This window comes from Botrytis sinoallii (genome assembly GCF_014898435.1).
Source record: "Botrytis sinoallii strain Bc 23 chromosome Unknown BSIN_001, whole genome shotgun sequence".
Classification (NCBI taxonomy): Eukaryota; Fungi; Ascomycota; class Leotiomycetes; order Helotiales; family Sclerotiniaceae; genus Botrytis; species Botrytis sinoallii.
The window spans coordinates 2,423,946-2,443,628 of NW_024066028.1; the positions used below are offsets into that span (position 1 = coordinate 2,423,946).

A 19,683-nucleotide genomic window follows, 5' to 3' on the forward strand; every position below is an offset into this window, starting at 1 on the left:
TTATCGGGACATCATGGGTGAAGATCTGGTTCACGAGTCAACGAGTATATTATGAGACCACATTCAATATAAGATGCATTCGTTTCTTTCCCTTCCTCTTCTTTGGGAATACTAATAAATCGCACATGTTTATTATATCTGATCACAAACATAAAGATCTTCCCGCCAAGATCTTATAGAGTTATGATACTGTTGCAATCCGTAATGCTGCGGTCAGCATCGGTATACTATATCCTTATGAAAAACCTAGAGTCTTCATTCGAAGTCTTCACACAACACTCCATTTCGTATCTCCTCTGTGCAATCATATGTTTCGCGGGGGAACATGGAAGAAGACGTGATTGATAGATAGTACAGGATGCTTGTTTCAGATGCCGACGAACACTACGGTAACATTATGCAGCCAGCTTATGAGTTTTTTCCACAAGAAAACCCGGCAGAGCTCTTTTGGGATAATTGAATCAAGGAGGATTGATTATTGATTTCCCAATAAAAGCATCACAATGCCATAAATGCCATAACAAAGTATTCTTATCCTCCCAACAGGGCTGAGGTGGAAAAAAGTAAGCATCATCCGAAGACAATGGTCCTTATGGTAATAAGGTTACATTTTCAGAAAGGCTCGGAGCCGCCACACCAGGGGTTCTAGGATGGCTCAATCCAACGATTGCGAATGGCTGGATGGCTGGATAGCTGGATGCTATACATCGAACCGGTTACGATGTACAAACTAATTATTTAGTTGCTTTTGGTAGGCACGCTCGGGCTTCAAGGTAAACAAAACCCCAACCCCTCTTTTGGCGAGGGGTTATGATCATCATGGAAAAGCATTGAGCAATGAGGGGGAGGCGAAAGAAAGATGTTATCGGCGTCAATTGCGAATGTTAAAAGTACTACCTTTAAGGTGGTAGGTAGATATGTGAAAATGACATTGCCATTATACTCTTCTGTTGAATGCGCGATAGATATCGCATATGTCCAATGGAACGTGTTTCCTTGCTCTTGCTTTACTCTGCTCTGCTCTGCTTTCTTCCTTACTTGCATCGCATTACATTGGAGGATTCTTTACTCCGTACCATCACAAAGCATCTTCCCCGTCATTGTTGATAGACTCGCGTGTTTAATTGTCCAATCAAGGAGTGTATAAGATCTATTGCGGTACAGCTTTCTCACCAACCCTGTCCCTGCTTGCATGTCGCCATCTTTCGAACCAAGATTTCGTTCCCTGATCAGTCATAACAAGAGCAGGCTACCTAGACATGTATGAAATACGATGCGCCGGGCTTTTCAGCTGATCGATTTTGATTGATCCGCTTTGCGACGTACAAACACTGCGGTAGATCAATATCTTGGTTTTTCAATGGAGACGCTTTGATAGCATGAGAAGTGATAGATCATGGAAGGGAGGGAAGCTCTCATTGTCTTCTGGCCTTTTACGCGTTCTAGCGGAGATAAGTGAAGCGGGAAAGAAAGATGTAACGTAAAAAAGTAAAATAATACATAATGAGAGCAAACAAGGACGGCTTAGATCATCTTCTAGGTTCTTCCACAATAGCGAGACATTTTCTGACAGCCCACTGCCCGCTTCTTCCTCCCAACATGGTACTCATTCCTACGATTTTCGTGACCGAGTTGCTTCCCGGCGCAATGCGCATCTTCTTCATCATCTGTAAATGAAAGAACATCTGAGCCTTGAAGATCTGTACGTACAGCAAGCAACCAGGGAGGGACTGAAAAGGGTTCCTCACATATCAGAAAAGTTCCCAGGTCCCTAGGTACATACCCAAAAAAGCTCCCCTGGTATATTTTTTGCCGCCGAGCTAGGTCTACCCCTTCCCAGATCTCCCCCTCCCGGAATTAGACACTTGACAACTCACACCTACATACATCCATCATCCTTTGCTACCGGCAGCAAACTCCGCACGCCACGGAAATTATTCAAAGCTCCATCGCAATTGCAACTCTTGTAAAATCTTTAATAACTTTTTAATAAAAATCGCTAAAAATAAACTATAAAATTTTACTATAAGATTATAACTTGCTTACTTTGAAGGATTCAGAAAAAATAGAAAATTTCCTCCAAATAAATATTTAAAGGGGTACCCTCAAAATGACAGGGATTATTTATACTACTCTAAACTCACTGTATACTATATCTCTATATCTGTAGAAAAAATTTGAATTTTTTTTTGAATTTCTATATAAATTCAAGCTCAAAACTTTCAAAAAGATATACAGTTTTCTTTTAATAGTTATTGTTAAAAAGTTATTAAAGATTTTATAAAAGTTTTAAATTTGTATGTGATTCCTATATAAATTTGAAAATCGATATTTTGAAGCTCTAGATCTCAATTCAGAAAAATCCTAAAAATCCAAAAATTTCAGAATAAGCTTAAAACGATCTAAATTATATTATATATTGATAGAGATATTAATAGGCCTAAAAAGTGATTTTTGGTATGAAAGGGTGGCCCAAAACAGGGGTGGCCCGAAAGTAGGGTACCCGACTTATTATCCAAATGCGCCTGCCTTATCGGCCTTTAGTATAAGGCAAGTACAATTGTATCCTTTGTTGATATCTTAGGAGATGTTGACTAAACTTATCATTCCATCGTTTCTCTATTAACCCTTTATCTAGCAGTTTATAGGTATATCAATTTGTAAGTATACATACTTCACTCTTCATCTTTTCTTTAAACAAGCTCTATTATATATGTATGTTACTGATTTAAATCATTTGTATAGTATAATATGGCTTTTCAATTACCCGTCGGAAGTCAACTATCACAGGCTTTCATCAAGATCGCAGACGAGTGTAATAGGCTGGATACCATTCCTGCTTTCGACCAAGGCGCTGCTATTCTACGTACGTTAGAAGAAATGCAGAATCGTATGCAGGAGATGCAAAGACAGATGCAGGAGATGCAAAGACAGATGCAGGAGATGCAAAAACAGATGAGTGATGTGGAACAGAAGATCGACAAAGGATTCGATGATCTGGATAAGAAGAATGTTATATCGTATGTCTATTTCCTTCCATACTCTTGACTCTTTAGTTATCATTTATATATACTAATCTATTTTCTCTTTCTTTAAGAAACAACAATTCCATCGCCCGTACTCAGAACTCTATGATCAGCTTTGCTGATAGAGAGCTCAGCGGTTTGGTAGATATTAATACAGGCGAAGATATTCCGGATTTTCCCAATACAGCCACTATGATTACTCGTATGTCAAGTCCAGCTATCAATCGAGTGCTTTCAGCACTAGGTCTGAAGACAACAGGAAATTTGGACCAAAGGCGTATAAGAATGAGCGCTGCAATTGGGTTAAAGATTGGTGGTGTATGATATTGATTGCCAATGGTCTACGCAGGGTAGATGGGTTAGGAACCCAGCATGTCATGGTATCAAATATCGCCGTTATACATTTTAATACCGTACCGTCTACCTGGACTGTACTCAAAGACCAAACCAAACATATCGTGCTGGCGCACCAAATCGCTGCATCTATCACCGCCTCTGCAATTTCCTATCTCCAAGGGATCTTTCTCTCTCTCCCTTTGAAATCCAACCAATACCTCAGATTAAGCATGCAGGATGAGAGTTCGTGCAGCTTCACGAAACCAATAAGGATTTGCGAATTGCGTCATGTTATTCTAATAATAAGAGGGCGATATGCATCTGCACCTACTAAGGTGCCCATCTCCTCTCCCTTGCATTCGAAGAATCATTAGTTTCCGCCCATTTATGGATTTTGAAAGATGATCATTGGTTGCGTGGCCCCATCCTCCAGAGAGAAAATATATTGCATTCTGGGGAAATGAAGATGGGAACATGTACAATGTACTCCACCGTTGTCATGGGAAAGGTCAATCACTTTAGGTAGAAGAGAAAAATAAAATTACCATTCATCAACGTGTCAAACATCGAAGAGGGTCGAGACTCTGCCGGATTGTGAGAATAGATTATTTTACCGCCAACCCGTTGTAAGGTTCAAGAGTGTAAACGAATAAAATAAACGAGGGAGAGGCCTAGGGAGATCGAACGGAAGAACAAACGAAGGACAGAAAAGAAAGAAAAAAGAAAAGAAAGACCGAGAAAGACAATGAATGAAGGTTAGCTGCTATAGATCGATTAAAATAGTCAATTAGCAGAGGCTTGATTTATATCGCTCGTTAAGCTTCATCAATTGGAGATTGTGTCTTTTCTCAAGTCGATCATTATGATTTTCTAAAGTCGCTTCGAAGGGTCGGAGAGAGACATACCTACCTAGTACCTAGGTACATATACCTACCTACCTGTGAACTTGATATCAGCTGAAGAGTAACATTTCCCTCCCTACCTGAGGAATTCAAGATTTTGGAGAAGCCTCCTCAAACGACTCCACATCCAATTAAACCTAAAAATGATCCTTCACAAGAGGCACAGCAAATATCGGCCATGCCGGGAAGTCTAAACGGAAGTGGGGTTTTTGCCTTGGCAACCGGGCATAGACAGACAGACAGACAGACAGACAGCACAAAATACCTACCTATGTACCTCAGTATTTTGTGCAATGTTGTGTCATCACATGATTGTTCTACCACGTGCGACTGCTTCGGAGGGAGGGCCTTTCGTCCGAGGTTTTGCAATGTTATGGTTGCTATGTTACTACCATTCTGTATTTTTCGGACATTTTCACATTCTGTTCCCATGGATCATGGACTGTGAGATTGATGGGATGCACAGCATATAATGGAAATGGAAGATGAAAGTTAAGGTTACAAGGTAATTTCTACAAGAACAAGGTATCTACCTAGTATATCTATACTTCACTTCACTCCCTTCAATTTGTTGCAGAGAACGATCTCTAAGATCCATGGAAAGAATGTCCCATCTCCTATTTTCTATCTCCATCTGTCCCTCTTTGTAATTTTTTGAACCCAGCTAGATAGACAGCCTTCTAGTAGCCAGTATCTTTTCCATTCCTCAAACCATCAAGCCTATCCATCTATCTACTTCAGCTCAGTCCTACGTCTCACAAGCCCCCAATCACGTCTTCCATCCTTCTCGTACCCGAATCCGGGAGTTCTAACATCCATCCCCTCTGCGGGCTCTTCGGGCAACACTCGTTACATATACCAGGTACAGATGACTCTGCGGAGCTCCAAACCCTCAAGATGTCACCGACATGCAGCCAGAGAATCCTCTCGGAGAAATCCCAATGCACGAAATATACATCTCGTGTTCCATTACCCCCAATACTTTGTTCTCTCTCTCACGGTCTAGTTCTCGCGCAAACATGGCATTTCAAACACCGCAAATTCAATTCGCGTGGCTTTCACTAGCCCGGTTGACGCGTATGTAGAGTACGGTAGTTAGATATGCCAAATCTCTTTTGTCATCTCTTCGGAAATTGTGTCTGTGGTGGGAAGCTCGTCATTTCCACCTGTCTGTGAGGTCGCGGGCAGGAGGATCCTTGTTGTGAAATTGCCCATGTCTAAATTGTGATTACGAAAGTTTATGGGGAGGCTGAAAGTTCGAGAATGTTTTGTGCACGGATGGGCGCGACTGGTAGCTGGTGCTTTTGATAGTGGCTGTGTCTTGATTAATTTTTCGGGGAAATTTTTCACCACGCTTTGACGTGCTGCTAGAGAATTAAGACGGGGATGCTAACTATTGGCGGTTGTTTCAGTTTGACTTTGAATTTTGTTGAGGGAGCATTTCTTGAGGCTCTATGCAAGATGGCGGTGTAGATGACGATCGAGATGTCGATGATTAAGGCATCGGATAATGAGATTGCCATGATCTCATATCCATGGATTTCCCTTGCCTATTCAAAGTTGAATGAGTATTCTGAGCTAATCTATGAGCTCATAGTGAAAAGTTATATCTAACCAGTGAACGGGGTCAGCGATGTTCGAAATGCAATTTATTAAATCTCAAGACGGGTAGGACCGTTACGTCCTTTTAAAAGTCAATCGAGTTGAGAAGATACACATTAACATCGAGCATTTTGCGGTAGTAATCTGCCTACCTCTAAGCATGTATGCATTGTGCTTCAAGTCTCGTTAATATTCTGTTGTGACAATGTACCTATGTAACTGAGAAGTCTCGTTCTATCATTCTAGTGCCTACCACTACCAACTTCAAGTCATTTCGATATCAAGAGACTACGCATCGCTGTAGATTTCTTGCAAGTTGAATACTCTACTGTGATACTCCATGTACATCCGCATCTCCATCTGACATGATCCCATTTTTTTATTCTCACCATGAAGCGCTCAATATATTGGCTCGTCCTCCTCCCCCAGTAGAAAACGCAATTTCTCCAGTCCTAGCTGCTTGCCCAGCAATACTGGAACCAGTATATCCGGCTCTATTCCTCGCCGCAGGCTGCTCAGCTCAATCAGTCTCTGGAAAGTTCACGCGACCCCGTACCATTATCTTCGATACGAATGGAGCGCTCCTGATTCTTCAACAAAAAGCGAATATTGCACATGTAAGTGGACCGGTGAAGTCGAGCAATATACATCCACGGAACTACACAGCAGCTACTAGCACAGTTAGAAGCACAAACCGACTCCTCGTAACAAACAGTACGGGCACCTCCATGTCCACATCCCTCATCACTCAGAAATCCCTCAACCCGACAATTCCAAAAGTGACCAACGACGACCCTACCGCCCGCTCCCTGCTAACTGCTAAACACACATACAACTAATTCCTCTTCTCGCGACACAGCTTTCGATATTGATACTGAAGCTGAGTTTTGATCTACAGAGCACTGCCAACGAATTCCTTCAATCCCATCTCATAACTTCCGAGTCCCCTCTCAACAACTCCACCACCTCTGGCCAGCTTTCCACCAGGAAAACCATCCTATCATCTCCTGTCAGCTACCGCATCTCTTCCTTTCCTTTAACCCCAGCACCGTTTCCTTATATGCCCTTCCGCACTCACAACAACTACAATTGAAAGCTTATCAAACTCCCAAGCGTCGTTTTGTCCGGGAAATTGTTCAAGTCTGTGGGTATGACGCTGAACATGTTTCGTAGATCGTTCGATACTACGGGTGAGATCTGGGTTATGGCTAAGAAGAGGAATATAGCAAAGAGTAAGTGAGAAGAGTGGGATGAATGATCTTAAGGAAGGAAACGCAGATGGGATATTTGGAGGATGAAAAGTATTAAGTTTGAAAAAAAAAAACGATGCAATAAATGAATTGTCTGACACGGAGATGTGTTCGAGTATCAATTCAATAGTGAAACCTCAATGTCTAGTCAAATAAAGGAGGGATAAATGCTAACCAGCTTCGAGTGTATAGATTTGTATAATAGAATCTATGCTTGTATATCTACTATTTCACTTACAGTCTCTCCCTTCAAGGACATTGGCTCAACAGACACATAATACTAAAGCTAAATAACAACGTCATACTTACTTGAGCCTCATAAAAGATACAACTTTGTACTTGGCAACAATCTTTTGTCGATGTCAAGAAATCTTATAGGTAGTTCTACATCGTACATCGAACACATCTGATCTTCGATGCTAAGAGCTGATAGTCCGCAAGTTTATACTACCTCACTCACAATCTTCAATTCTTCCTCATTGCCGCTGTCAGTAACGACTCCAGTTGCTCTTCGATACGAAAAACTTGAATGCCATTAAACCATGTGCCACACTTCACTTCGCGAGTTGGAATACCAAAACCCATACCAGGAAACAACTGAGTGACATTGTGCCACCTTCTCAGACAATCAGAGGTAAAACGAACTGCGCACCAAGTTTAGACCTAGAGGAAAGGACTATTAATCATCGAACATCAATTGAGTCACAGCGAAAAACTAAAGCTCTAAGAATGCTTTAGTTAACGGGTCTGAAGAGGAATATTGAATAGTATGACAGTAAGTATTGAGGGCGCCGCTGTACCCTCAAATGGTTTAATCCACCAATCCAAACCCCTTTCCCGGAAAGATGAAGGATCACTGCTCGGACTCTGGTGAAAACAGGCAATCTACACCTGTCGTTCGAGATAAGACACTAATTAAACCCCTTCACTACTCTGCGGATGCCAAATCAAAAGCATGGCGAACGATAAGTTATTGCCTAAGCTTGAAAATCAGAAGCAGTTCTCCATTAGTCTTGTCATGTAGGTATAACAAACAAAGGAAGGAGATCCAGTTTGTCTCTTGAAACGAGACTTCCCGAATGGCTGGAAGAGTGCGAACGGAGGGTGGGTGACTGTTGCATGATTGACGAAAAGATCTGACAACAGAGTATATCGAGTTTCTCCTGATTGAAAAGGTTTCCTCGTTATCCCAAGAATCCTCTTATTTCTGAGCCTTTCAAATTTTGAAAATGGTTGATCTTAGGATGACGCAGTCGACACAATTTCTCCCACTCCATCTAAAACTGTTAGCGGAAACAAATGCATGAGATTGACGCCATCCCTCCTTTGTGATGATTGGGTTTTCAATCTCCTGTGAAACTGAGATATTCGCGATGTTGTGAAGCAAATCAACAGATTATAAATGTGCAGCCAGTGATGTTTAAGAGAAGTAGACGCATTTGTACCTGCTCGCACTGCGACTAATTAGGTATCATTTTTCTATATTACGGATTCCCTGCAACCAATCTGCTTCATTCGTGTACAGTTTTCTTCCCCCCCCTCCTCCTCCCTCATAAGCACTCCGTCCTCTACTACTTAGATCACATCCATCCCGTTCGTCCTCTCATGCAACTAGTAATCTTTTTTATGCAAGATTTACTCAACCAATTTTCATCCACAAGGGCCACGACCAGCAAACAACTATGAAACCAATGCCAAATCGTAAGATGAAAACAATTATGCTAATCCATACACAAGTTGCCCTTTCCCCCAAATGAATCGAACACCTGCGTCGCTATAAGGAAAAAGATAATGCTGCAAAGCAACAGGAAACTATAAAAATTCGGCAGCCAAACACATTGTTTGATAACGGCCTATTGAATTACCGCGGTCATTCATATTTTGTCCACTAAATAGTGCCCAGTGGAATGTATTTGCTGAAACCAAACTGAATATACTCCCTGGATTAAAAAACACAAATTGTAGGGTATGAAAACAAAGGAAATTATTTTAAAAAAGAGGTGATCAACGTAAGCCGATAACACTCATCTCCAACGTCCACACTCTTCGAATCCACACCTTTAATTTTCCCTCCACACCTTCTACATTCTCCAGTTCGACACCTTCCCACCAACATCTTCTTGCAGGTTTTCTCCAGAAAAGCAGAAGCTTTTGTGCCATACCTACAGCATTACTACCCATCTCGTTGCCACGGATACAGTTTCGGAGGCGAGCTAATGCGAGACTGCATATGACAGCCTTGTTTGGTTCTCCTGCTCGGTGACCCCAATGATCGTCATGGTTGAAACCTCTGTTTCTGTATTAGTTGAAAGTCTATGAGCATTCTTATCGAAATTGAACATACCCAGCAGTCAACATTTCAATCAAATGTTGTTCCGTCGTGCCTGTTTCTTCACTTCTTCTCAATCCAGAAAATATACCATCTTGTTTCAACAATGCCTTCCCAGCCGCTCTCTTCACCTCTATCATCTCCGGTTGTTCGATATCAGGTCTAGGAGGAATTGCATAGAAGTCCAAGTCTTCCCTCAAAACAATTATCCCGGCTCTATCTTGTAACATCTCCCTGGCGGACCCTGCCATTGGTTCAATTGGTATAGCGTCTGCGTCTGGTCCCGGTGAGTTTGAACCCGATGGAATGGTTTGCGCCACGTTGCGAAAGAATTCAAGCATGTATTGTAAGGATGCAGGATCGTACTGAGATAAAAGGTCAGCTATGTGTATGTCTAAATTTGACAGCATATTGCGAATAAATAATGGAGCATCACGGACATCAACCTGGAAAGCATCCCCTTCATGGTAGGGTACTTAAAATGGCCATCCGGTAGTAAACCATTGGGAAAGAGAGATAGGAGGACGAATTCAGGAAGTGTTAAGAGTTCATCTCTAGACAATGTAAATCGAGTGCCCCTAAGTTATGAGATTAGTAGATGCGGACAATTGATTTAAATGTTCCATTTATAGCATACCGAAGGTCCATGGTGATGTTCTCATCTGCGCCGACATCTAGAGAACGTCAATAATTGATTCATCCAACAATTGATGATAATCAAACCCTACCTCCGAGAGTGTTTATAGGTGCTGCACCTTGCTGCACTTGAGTAATAATACTCGCAGCTCCTCCGGCGGCCGCCATCAGATATGTGAATCCGTCGAGTGGACTTGAACCTTCTGAATATGCAGGTGGTGGCTCGTTTTCGTCGTCTTTCTTTGAGGATTCGCCTTTAGTGTCCTGCGGTAGTGCAGCTTTTGTTTCCGCCTCGACGTCTCTTGAGGAAGTAGAAGCTTCGTGAGATTGTCGATTGTGATCGGACGCGACAGGTACGTATTCCGGAGCAGCAGGAGATGTAGATAGAGATGCGCCTGCTTCAGTGACGGCAACCTTGTAAGCCTCGACAGCTTCGGCAGTTGAAGTATAAAGGGAAGAAAAGGGTGGGGGTCGTGGTGAAGAAGGCGTAGAATGCGATGGCTCTGAATTAGGGTATCTAGGGGGTGGTGATTGAGTACGATCTAGCTCTTCCTCCAACTTCAATTCGTGCTCTCCTTCTGTAATATTATCTAGCCCAACGGACGGACCGTCGATGGCTCCTTGCGTATTGGACAACGTGGTTGCTGAGATTTTCGGGGAAGTATTTGAAAATGAGATTTGATACAAGGATTAAATTTTAATTGATTGAATTGCGGAAATTGTTTATTGGCATTGAAATGCGAACCAGAATGTCAGTTGTGGTGCGATATGTATTGAGTGTTGTGTATAATTGATTCTGATCAATTTAGGAGGGATTACATAAGCGTGTTGTTACTATAAAGAGCTTAGCGTAATCACAAAATATCAATGCATAACCAACGTAAGAGCTATGATTGGTAGCCGCTGAGCGCTTAGAGTTGTATTAAGAGAATCGTTATCTATCAGATGAAAGCTTAAGATTGACTATGGAATTTATACGATAGCCTTGTGTGTGTATAGATTCAAGCTAGGGGACATACATCTGAACATTCCTGCGAATACTTATTATCTTTAAAAAAGAGTTATATGTTTATTCGTTCGATTCTGCTGGTTGACTTCTAGGTAGTCATGTTTGGATAGACATGCTCAGATATTCATCTCGTGATACATTTATATCTGAGATTCATATTTTAGATGAGCACATCTAGATACCTAGCTTCGATTCACCTGTATCCTTCACCTTTATCCAGGTAATTTGGATGTTATAGGTCAAGTAGAAGGTATCACTTGGCACGATCACTTCAGCCTCTCCTTGGCTTACCAGTGGTATACCTAAGCACTTGATGTTCCTCATAGTTTGTGGTGAGCCAGTTTATATAGACCATCTAAAGCCAAATGAAATAGTCTGACATCAACTGAAGTGTATAAGATGACAATGTCAAGACCAATATCTAAAGTATAAGAAGGGCATTCGATAATGATCAGTCATAATGCACAAAGCGGTTTCTCGGATGCCCTCGCGAAGATCATTTGTCAGATTCGATATCACAAGTTTTCGGCACAGTGTGCGCGAATCCTCGGTGACTGCTATGACATAGTATATACAATAGCTCTCCGAATCAGACTCTGATAGGCCGATACTGATACTGAAGATTGGGAGGATTCCATTGTAAACCACGCATCACAACTACAGGGGCCTCGGAAGCGTAAGTCATATGAACCTTTTCTCATTTGTATTGCATCAATTGGCCTCTTCGATCCTCACTGTAGTCGGCAAATATGCTGAATAAAACTCATTAGACGATTTCCAGATGCTTGATACACGGAATGTTGTTTTCTATCAACTTGTTAATATTGATTTTTTTGTGGATTGTTTTTACAGTTTTGCAGGAATGGATACTATTTCTCCAACATAGTTCCAAGTGCGAACCTAAGAGGCGCCCACAGTTCTTTTTCGAATTGAGTAACATTACTCAAAAGCAGTTCTACTGGCCCATACTGTCTCCGCATCATTGCAGGTATTCAATCAATCAATCCTGACCAGAGGATCGGTCAAGTGAGACGTCCAATTAGTTACTTATATTACTAGCGAGCTTGACACGCAGGCCCAGGAGATCTTTGCTTTAGTGATAGCTCAGTCAGCTTCACATACCCCAGTCAGAGCAACGTCGATACATCAACAAGACCTAAACCACGATCAGTTCCAGGCATTTTCCACTCGGTCAAGAGATACTGATCAGTACTTCATGGAACACCTTTCATTCCCAGCAAGCCCTCCTCTATCAAAGCTTCAAGCCAGAGGGAACCTCCAAAATAAGTCCAGCAAATACAGAACACCCTCACAATACTTGAAGATCTTAATATAGGCTGGTTTGTTTTAAACAAACTCGTATCCAGATATGTGACTAGCGAGAGTGCCCGACTGAAAGAAAAAAGCTTCAAAGGTTGCGGTAAAGGCGAGTTGTGTACGAGAAGAGTACTTTGGACTCAGGAACCTCACTAGAAATGCTAAACGATGATACCATTTAATCTGGTTTACAGGTCTTTGTTCTAATTCAACATACAGCCTTTACCATACATGGTCATCGTTTACTGGTAGAAGCGAGGAGCGAAAGATACCTACCTACCTACCTATCCATAAGCGAATTGTTTTTAGGCGAGGGATAGCAGATCAGTGAGTAATATAAACCGAATGATAATCCTAGGACATCTCTTCCAGCTGAGATTGTGAGAAGACTTTCAACATCTAATGAAGCTGAACCAGTGTTGCATATGCAAGCTGTGTTACTGATTGTTAAGGTGTATGTTCATCGGCGCTGGATGATCGTCACATGACTTCACCAGTCATCTCAGGGTTAATCTATAAACCTTCCCGTGTGAAGTACCATAATATCACAAATTATGACGTTTGGTCCATGATTTAATCACGGTGGGAGTATGTTCATGAGGGGATCTTTGATACAGCAAACATCAAGTTAGCGTGAAGGCTTTGAATTACTCTTGGGTGTGTTAGAACCGATGACTTTGCATTTCGGGAGCACCAAAAACGGACAATATAATGCACATCGAAGGAACAAACAGCCTATAATGGGATGGGACAGTCTAGAATAATAAAGGATGCATGTGTTTAGGGAGCCAGAGATTCCATTTCATTCACAAAACCACGAAGGCATCTTTCCGGACATAATAATAAATATTCACAAATCAAGAACTGAACTATATACAATCACGGTGCTCACTACCGATAGCTCATTTTCAAGGGTAGCCAGCACACAAATCGTGCGACTCCAGAAATCCAAATCAAAAGGTCCTTCAGCGGAAAAAGAAATGAGAAGAGAATAGAACCAACAAAAAGCATAGCAAACCAAACCAAAGCGCATCGACATAGAAATCCTAGAGAGTGTTCGTGTATTGCCTCACTAATCGTCGTCTCCTGTGTCAAGAAAAATCCATATCAACTTTGCATGAATTAAAATTCATCCGCTGCCCCCACGATTCGAGGACTCATCATCGCACTGCCCCTCCATAGCCCTCCACCACCCACCACCCACCACCCATGATCCACAAGCCCCTCGTCTCAAAATCCTTCATTTCCAGAAGGAAATTTAAATTCCGGAGTCATCTTGTGGGAAAGGCTCTGTAGGCGTCCAAGCATTCCAAGCTGCACATGTGTCTTGGAAAGTGGACACATCAGCTGTTCCAATCGTCGGTAAAATTTTACTCTCGCTCTCGACGAATTGTAAAGCCAGTCCCTCAGAGGCATGCCATGCGATATGGCAGTGCATGAGCCAAGAACCGGGGTTATCGATTTGGAAAGCGATGACAAGATGTCCGCCGCTGGGAAGTGTCATCACGTCACGACGGGGTGGGTTCACTAGATTGAGTGCGGTGGTAGCGGTATAGGCTCCGGTGCCTTGAGAGATAGTCCAGAAATCATGACCGTGGAGATGGATAGGGTGGTTAGGACTAGAAGGTAGATCGTCAGTATGGTTTACAATAAAATAATCGGTGGATAGTGGTAGAAAGCTTACCCATTGGGTCTTGAGATGGCGAGAACGGCCCATCCCTTGTTCGCCGTAGTGGACTCAACAGGAATAACATTGTATTCTGTTGGCCAAATGTTTCCGCTATTCAAGACAGTGAGAAGAGTGGGGTCGGTCCAATTAAGAAGTAAAGAACTTCCATTGAATAGCCATTGGCCACCCGCAGTGGTCAACGTTGTCTTCATGATAGAACTGGCAACTGGATTGATTGGTACAAATGAAACAAGGCTTGTCAATGGTTCATCCAAACAACTTGTACTTGCCGTTACAGTAGAGGTAGTCGTTGGGTCAGCAGTAGAGCTAGAACCAGTGTATCTAAGGATTCCAGTGATGTTGGCAGCGTTGGTGTTACCAGAACATGCTGTTTGCCATCCTGCTCTGATCCAGTAGTTGCCGACCGCAGCATTGGCTGTAACAATGATATCGTAACGTTGAGCGATGCTTACAAGGATACTGGTAGCGTTGTATGGAACAATCGGTACAAAGTCCATTGCTATGACTTGGAAGCTGTGACCATCAATAGAAAATTGGAAATGACCGTCGACAGCTGTGTTGACCACTCTGATGCGATACTTCGAGCCTGGTGTAAAAGTAGTTTGAAACTTTTTACCAGCTCCATTATATGTGTTGGTGCCGTTCATAAGATCAGTTAAAAGTGTTGGAGGTGCTCCAGTCTTGGCTTTGTCCTAGAGTGATTGAACAGGTACGTGATTCCAGTCATTCAAGAACAACATGCCAAGATCAACATCGTAGTTGGCGGTTGCAGGGCCGTTAATAACGAGTGGGCCGAAAAGTCCATCACCATATTGAAGAATAAAATGGGAGTGATACCAGGAGCTACCATAGTTGTCCGCGTGAAACTTGTATGTGAGAGTATCTCCAGGAGCAATTGGGCATTGTGTGATCCCTGTGAATAATGTCAGTTTAGGATATAGAACAGAACATGGTCAGTTTTACCTGGAACTCCGTCGTACTGAGCGTTGTTCAACTGTCTGATACCATGCCAGTGAATAGATGTTCCGTTGTTAGTCAGTTTATTCGTAACGTGGACGATAACATCATCACCCCAGTCTGCCGTGATTTGAGGGCCCGGGATGGTACCATTGAAGTTAAGAGTTGGGCGAGAAACTCCATCAGCACTGAGAGTTGTGTTCTGGACAACCAGCCAGTACTACACATTACAGTGAGTTTTGATGATTGAGAAAAAGGATTCAAATTGTCATCTTACCTCTCTGGTTACACCTGTTTGCGGGACAGTAGTGTAAGAATTGGTAGATGCCGAATACTGTCCCCAACAACTCCTGGTTGTTGCAGTATTGGCACAACTTTGTCGTTCTTCAAGAGCGGATGGGACAACTTCTGCTGTTGGCAATGCCAAAGCTAAAGAAAGTGAGGCAAATTTTGCAAATGAACTAAAGAATGAATTCTCCATGATGAATTTGACGGAGTTTTGACAAGACCCGGGAGAAGAGAGAAAGAGCTGGTTGATTTGGAAACTGAAGACAACGCCATCATCGACACTCTTTACATAGTCGACTAGATGCTACTTGTCTGCTGAGATGTCACCGATAAAACATCCAATATCCTTTTCTTTCCTTGTGAAAATGAGTAGAGCCTCGGATACTGCGGCGATATCTTCATCTTTCGTCTCCATATCTGCACTTCGAAGGAAGAAGGTCGTATCTCACAATCGCACACGGGGTCGTTCACCCCCTCCCACACAAATCAAATCCTTTCTTGAGCTCCATTGAGCCAGAACTGAATAGCATTCAGTAGGTGGTATTTCCAATAATGCAGTGAGAAGGCTTGGGGTGTGCATTGCGAAATATTGATTCATTTACACCTAATTAGAAATCCTTGATGTCGATAACATTGAAGCTACCCGATGCTTGTGATATCTTCCAGAATGGATATCAAAATGGGATTTTCCAAAGTAGTGGCGCTAATAGGCGTACAGCAATGCGAGCTGCATATTTTCGTTAGCATGAAGTTCCATCTTAGGTTGCACTTCTCGGAGAATTTGGGCTGCAATACGGAAGGTAGGTTTTGGCTCATGTAAGCACGGTTGGGTTAAACTTTGTTGATGAAGAACCGTTAAACTCACTTATCATCAAGACCTTTCAGTATCGTCTTCTCAGAAAGCGAAACCTCAGAAAATTTCAAAGGAACATCTCACCTAATTCTATAGTTTACCAACTTGAAGATCTTCACCGTATACGCAATGTCTACGCAACATCTACGCAATGCCGTTTGGAGATATGCCACCACAAGCGAATTTCCAAGGTTCTCGAGAAAAAGTGTTGATAGCCATTTAGATGCAGAGCTTGCTTCATGTCAGCGCAAGGGGTAACGAGAGGGGCTGCCGATATCACATCGGAAAACGCCATACATCTATTCCCGCGGCGCTACGAGCTGCGATTGCAACAATCACTCGTGAACCTATTCTGGTTGGAACAATTAGATCTTTAGATGAATGCAAGAACAAGCACCCACAGGGACCTGCTTCATGTGTGCCTGTGTCGGTCAAGCTTTGGCTGATTCGTGCATCAATATGGTTTGAGGAATGTGCATTGCACCGCGCTCAAAGCTTATGTCGCAGGAAGCTTAAAGTTGTCACTTGAAGCAATTTTGGCTGGTTTGGCGATAAACTTCCTTCCCAATACTCATTAGCCAGACGCCAAGAGACCTGAGAGAAAGTTCACGATGCAGCTACAGAGTCAACTTGAACTTTTGTGATAGACTTCACGGACCCGTTCACCTATGCCAAGCACAAAAACGTTCTCATGCTACGAAAAGTTAACTCTGCATCGGGCAGTTTGATGGTTCGGGGTATTGTAACGAAAAGGCTGACGACGACTCTCTATCTGGTGGAGGGGTGAGACTGATAATGTGTATGTCACGTTCTCGTCGACCCCCGTAAAATATGACAATATACATCGCTGTGATAAAATGGGCATGGAAATCTTGATACTGGATCTCACGCGTGGGGCATAGTGCCAATACTTCCCCTGATATTCACCTTGAAAGCTATCGAAATATAAGCATTGTTTTCCCGGATGTGGAGAGAGAGGCGCTCCCTTCGACAGGAGAAGAACATGGGTTTTAAGAAAAGATCGTTGATGCAGGGCCGTTGGATATTCATCGGCCAGCAAGTTCTTCATGCATGAATTTCTTTACCAATCAAGCGCCACGATGAACTCTTTCATTTCCTCTTGGTCAAAATTCATGTAGGTTGTGAGTCGAAAGAAGGCCATTTCTCTCCACATGGGAAACTCGCGGAAGTATGCTTCCTAGGATATTGTGAGTATCGCTAATTTAGCATTAAAATAACTTGACAGGTTTGATCGAACTTACTGCGAGCTCAATCCATAGCTAGGATTTTTCGGATCAGTCCCGTATCAATGCAACCACCACCTTCCATCCCGGGTATTGAATTCCTTGCGAAGTAACCTTGAATACATACCCCATACACATTTTTTAATATGATTATATTGTCGAGAAGATACACACATGTTCAGGTTATTCGCAATTTGAATAAAACTAGGGATGTAAAGATAGAAAATGCAACAGGTTTACTAGCATACTAAGTCTTTTAGAGAGGTGATGGGACTTACATTATCGTGAGAATAAGCATTAATAGATCACATTATAGCATGTCATGCGGAAATTTTTGGTTTAAAACCATTTTAAATGATAATAATTAGATTACTTATATTATCTGATTGATATTTTTATTTAATAAAAATACTATTATTATCTAATCATTATTCTATTATTTTATTAAAAAAGAATATTAAGAATACTAAGATGATTAAAAAGATTAAGAAGATTAAAAAGATTAAAAAGATTAAAAAGATTAAAAAGATTAAAAAGATTAAAAAGATTAAAAGATTAAAAAGATTAAAAAGATTAAAAAGATTAAAAAGATTAAAAAGATTAAAAAGATTTAGAAGAATTAGAAGAATTAGAATCAGAATTAGAATCAATTTCTTTTCTTAAATAAATGTTTAATTTATAAAAGAAATTGATAGTTAATTTTATCACGGGGCAGGCGGGCGGGATAGGGTTCTAATAACTTTGCCCTAATCTGCAAAGTTATACTGATTCGGGTAATAGGTTCAGATTGAGGATTAAGACGTAGCTCAAAGAGCTATGATACAGGATCTTCCAAGTTGAAGATATACAGAATTTTGCTAAGCGAGCTAGCCCGATCGGGCCCTAGCTCACTTGCGCTCCGGTGCGAGCGCCCAATTCGGTCCCCTCCGAGGGGACCAATATGTCACGTGATATCACACCGTGACAAATTTAAATATTTAAAAAATATTTTTAAGATTAAATATTTAAAGAGTGTTTTAATCTTAATAAAAGTAATTATTTCAAAAAGATTTTTATAATCTTGAAATTTGAATATATTTTAGAATAATCTATTTCTTTTAATAAAATAAAGTATTTGTTGAAAGTTGTAGCACATGCTTTAAGCTACTGTGCATATATCACTTTCACTTTGTAGTTAGATTTTACCTTAATATAATTTATTTATATAGTTAATATTACATGTATTCCACTGGCCTGCTCCTTTATTATGAACAGTATTTATTATTAAATGAAATGAAATTAAATTTTATAATAGATTATGTTAAAAGGAATAGAAGTTACTGGTGCTAAGCACGTGTAGTGATTAGTAATACGGCTACCTAAACGGGCTAGATTAGACAAACCATAGACAGGCATATTGATTTCCTTATATAATACTACAAGGAGATCAATATGTTTATATATATAACTATATAGTCAATATAAAGATCTCTTTTATTCAATCTTTTAATAAATTATAAGATCTGGTTAGTATAGCCTTTAAATAGAATTAATATAATTAATATTATATCTAGCTCGCGGAATTAAAAAATGCATGGTATTATTTTATATTCAGCTTGCAGAATTGAAGAGTACACAATATTACTTTATAATTAATATATGATATTATAATCAATCATTATTATTAACTCGTGAAGTTGAAAAATATACAATACTATTTACACTTATATATTTATAATTACAAATCTATATAGTATTGTCTATACAGAAAAAGAAAAGGAAAAGAAAAAACTCTATAAATTCTCTATACAAATACCAAAATGAATAATATCAAGAAACAAGTCAAGCATATCCCAATTCTTACCCAAAAGATTTACAAAAAATGGTTCCGATAAATGAAAATATAATTAAAAGAAAAGGATTAATTTTATATAATTAAATTCATATTTCAAAATCATACAAGAATCAAAAAATTTGGAATAAAGATTGATAGTGTAAAAGAGTAAAAGATGGTAGGGTCGTAAAGTAGTCCTTCATAAATACCACAGATAAGTCACTGAGACATAGCGCCTTCAGTAGAGGAGAGAAGGAAAAGACTTTACATAGCACATTACAAAATGTACAAGAAGATGGGTAGAAACTGATTGCTTTCTTTAAACTATACAAAAAAGACCTATAAATACTAGCTATAAAAAGAGGTTATATAATTAATACCAAGTTTCGCTTATATTCCTTTCTATATAGAAAGGTTGATTATCCCAATCA

At 40.8% G+C, this 19,683-nt stretch overlaps 4 protein-coding genes across 4 annotated transcripts; 2 read left to right on the forward strand and 2 right to left on the reverse strand.

Annotated features, from left to right (window-relative positions):
• The first annotated feature begins 2,609 nt into the window (after nt 1-2,609).
• EAF02_000542 (uncharacterized protein) lies at nt 2,610-4,263 on the forward strand. Its single transcript, XM_038896590.1, has 3 exons — nt 2,610-2,660; nt 2,746-3,020; nt 3,098-4,263. Exons 2-3 carry the CDS (start codon nt 2,752-2,754, stop codon nt 3,348-3,350), a joined length of 522 nt encoding a protein of 173 aa, XP_038763449.1. The 5' UTR covers nt 2,610-2,660; nt 2,746-2,751; the 3' UTR covers nt 3,351-4,263.
• A 1,968-nt stretch (nt 4,264-6,231) lies between these two features.
• Nucleotides 6,232-6,705, forward strand: EAF02_000543 (uncharacterized protein; the record flags this gene model as incomplete). Its single annotated transcript, XM_038896591.1, has 1 exon — nt 6,232-6,705. One exon carries the CDS (start codon nt 6,232-6,234, stop codon nt 6,703-6,705), a length of 474 nt encoding a protein of 157 aa, XP_038763450.1.
• A 2,415-nt stretch (nt 6,706-9,120) lies between these two features.
• Nucleotides 9,121-11,110, reverse strand: EAF02_000544 (uncharacterized protein; the record flags this gene model as incomplete). The annotated part of the gene is made up of 7 exons (XM_038896592.1): nt 9,121-9,406; nt 9,461-9,810; nt 9,886-9,905; nt 9,947-10,023; nt 10,083-10,119; nt 10,174-10,725; nt 11,101-11,110. 7 exons carry the CDS (start codon nt 11,108-11,110, stop codon nt 9,121-9,123), a joined length of 1,332 nt encoding a protein of 443 aa, XP_038763451.1.
• A 2,555-nt stretch (nt 11,111-13,665) lies between these two features.
• On the reverse strand, nt 13,666-15,535 carry EAF02_000545 (uncharacterized protein; the record flags this gene model as incomplete). The annotated part of the gene is made up of 5 exons (XM_038896593.1): nt 13,666-14,026; nt 14,092-14,789; nt 14,811-15,010; nt 15,061-15,274; nt 15,332-15,535. The coding sequence occupies 5 exons, from the start codon at nt 15,533-15,535 to the stop codon at nt 13,666-13,668; spliced, it is 1,677 nt and encodes a 558-aa protein (XP_038763452.1).
• Nucleotides 15,536-19,683: the final 4,148 nt, after the last annotated feature.

Excerpts from the sequence above, each read along its gene's own strand:
- EAF02_000542 (XM_038896590.1), top strand. The coding sequence starts at position 2,752 with ATGGCTTTTCAATTACCCGTCGGAAGTCAACTATCACAGGCTTTCATC. Across the intron at positions 3,021-3,097 it reads GATAAGAAGAATGTTATATC|AAACAACAATTCCATCGCCC; the intron begins GTATGTCTATTT and ends TCTTTCTTTAAG.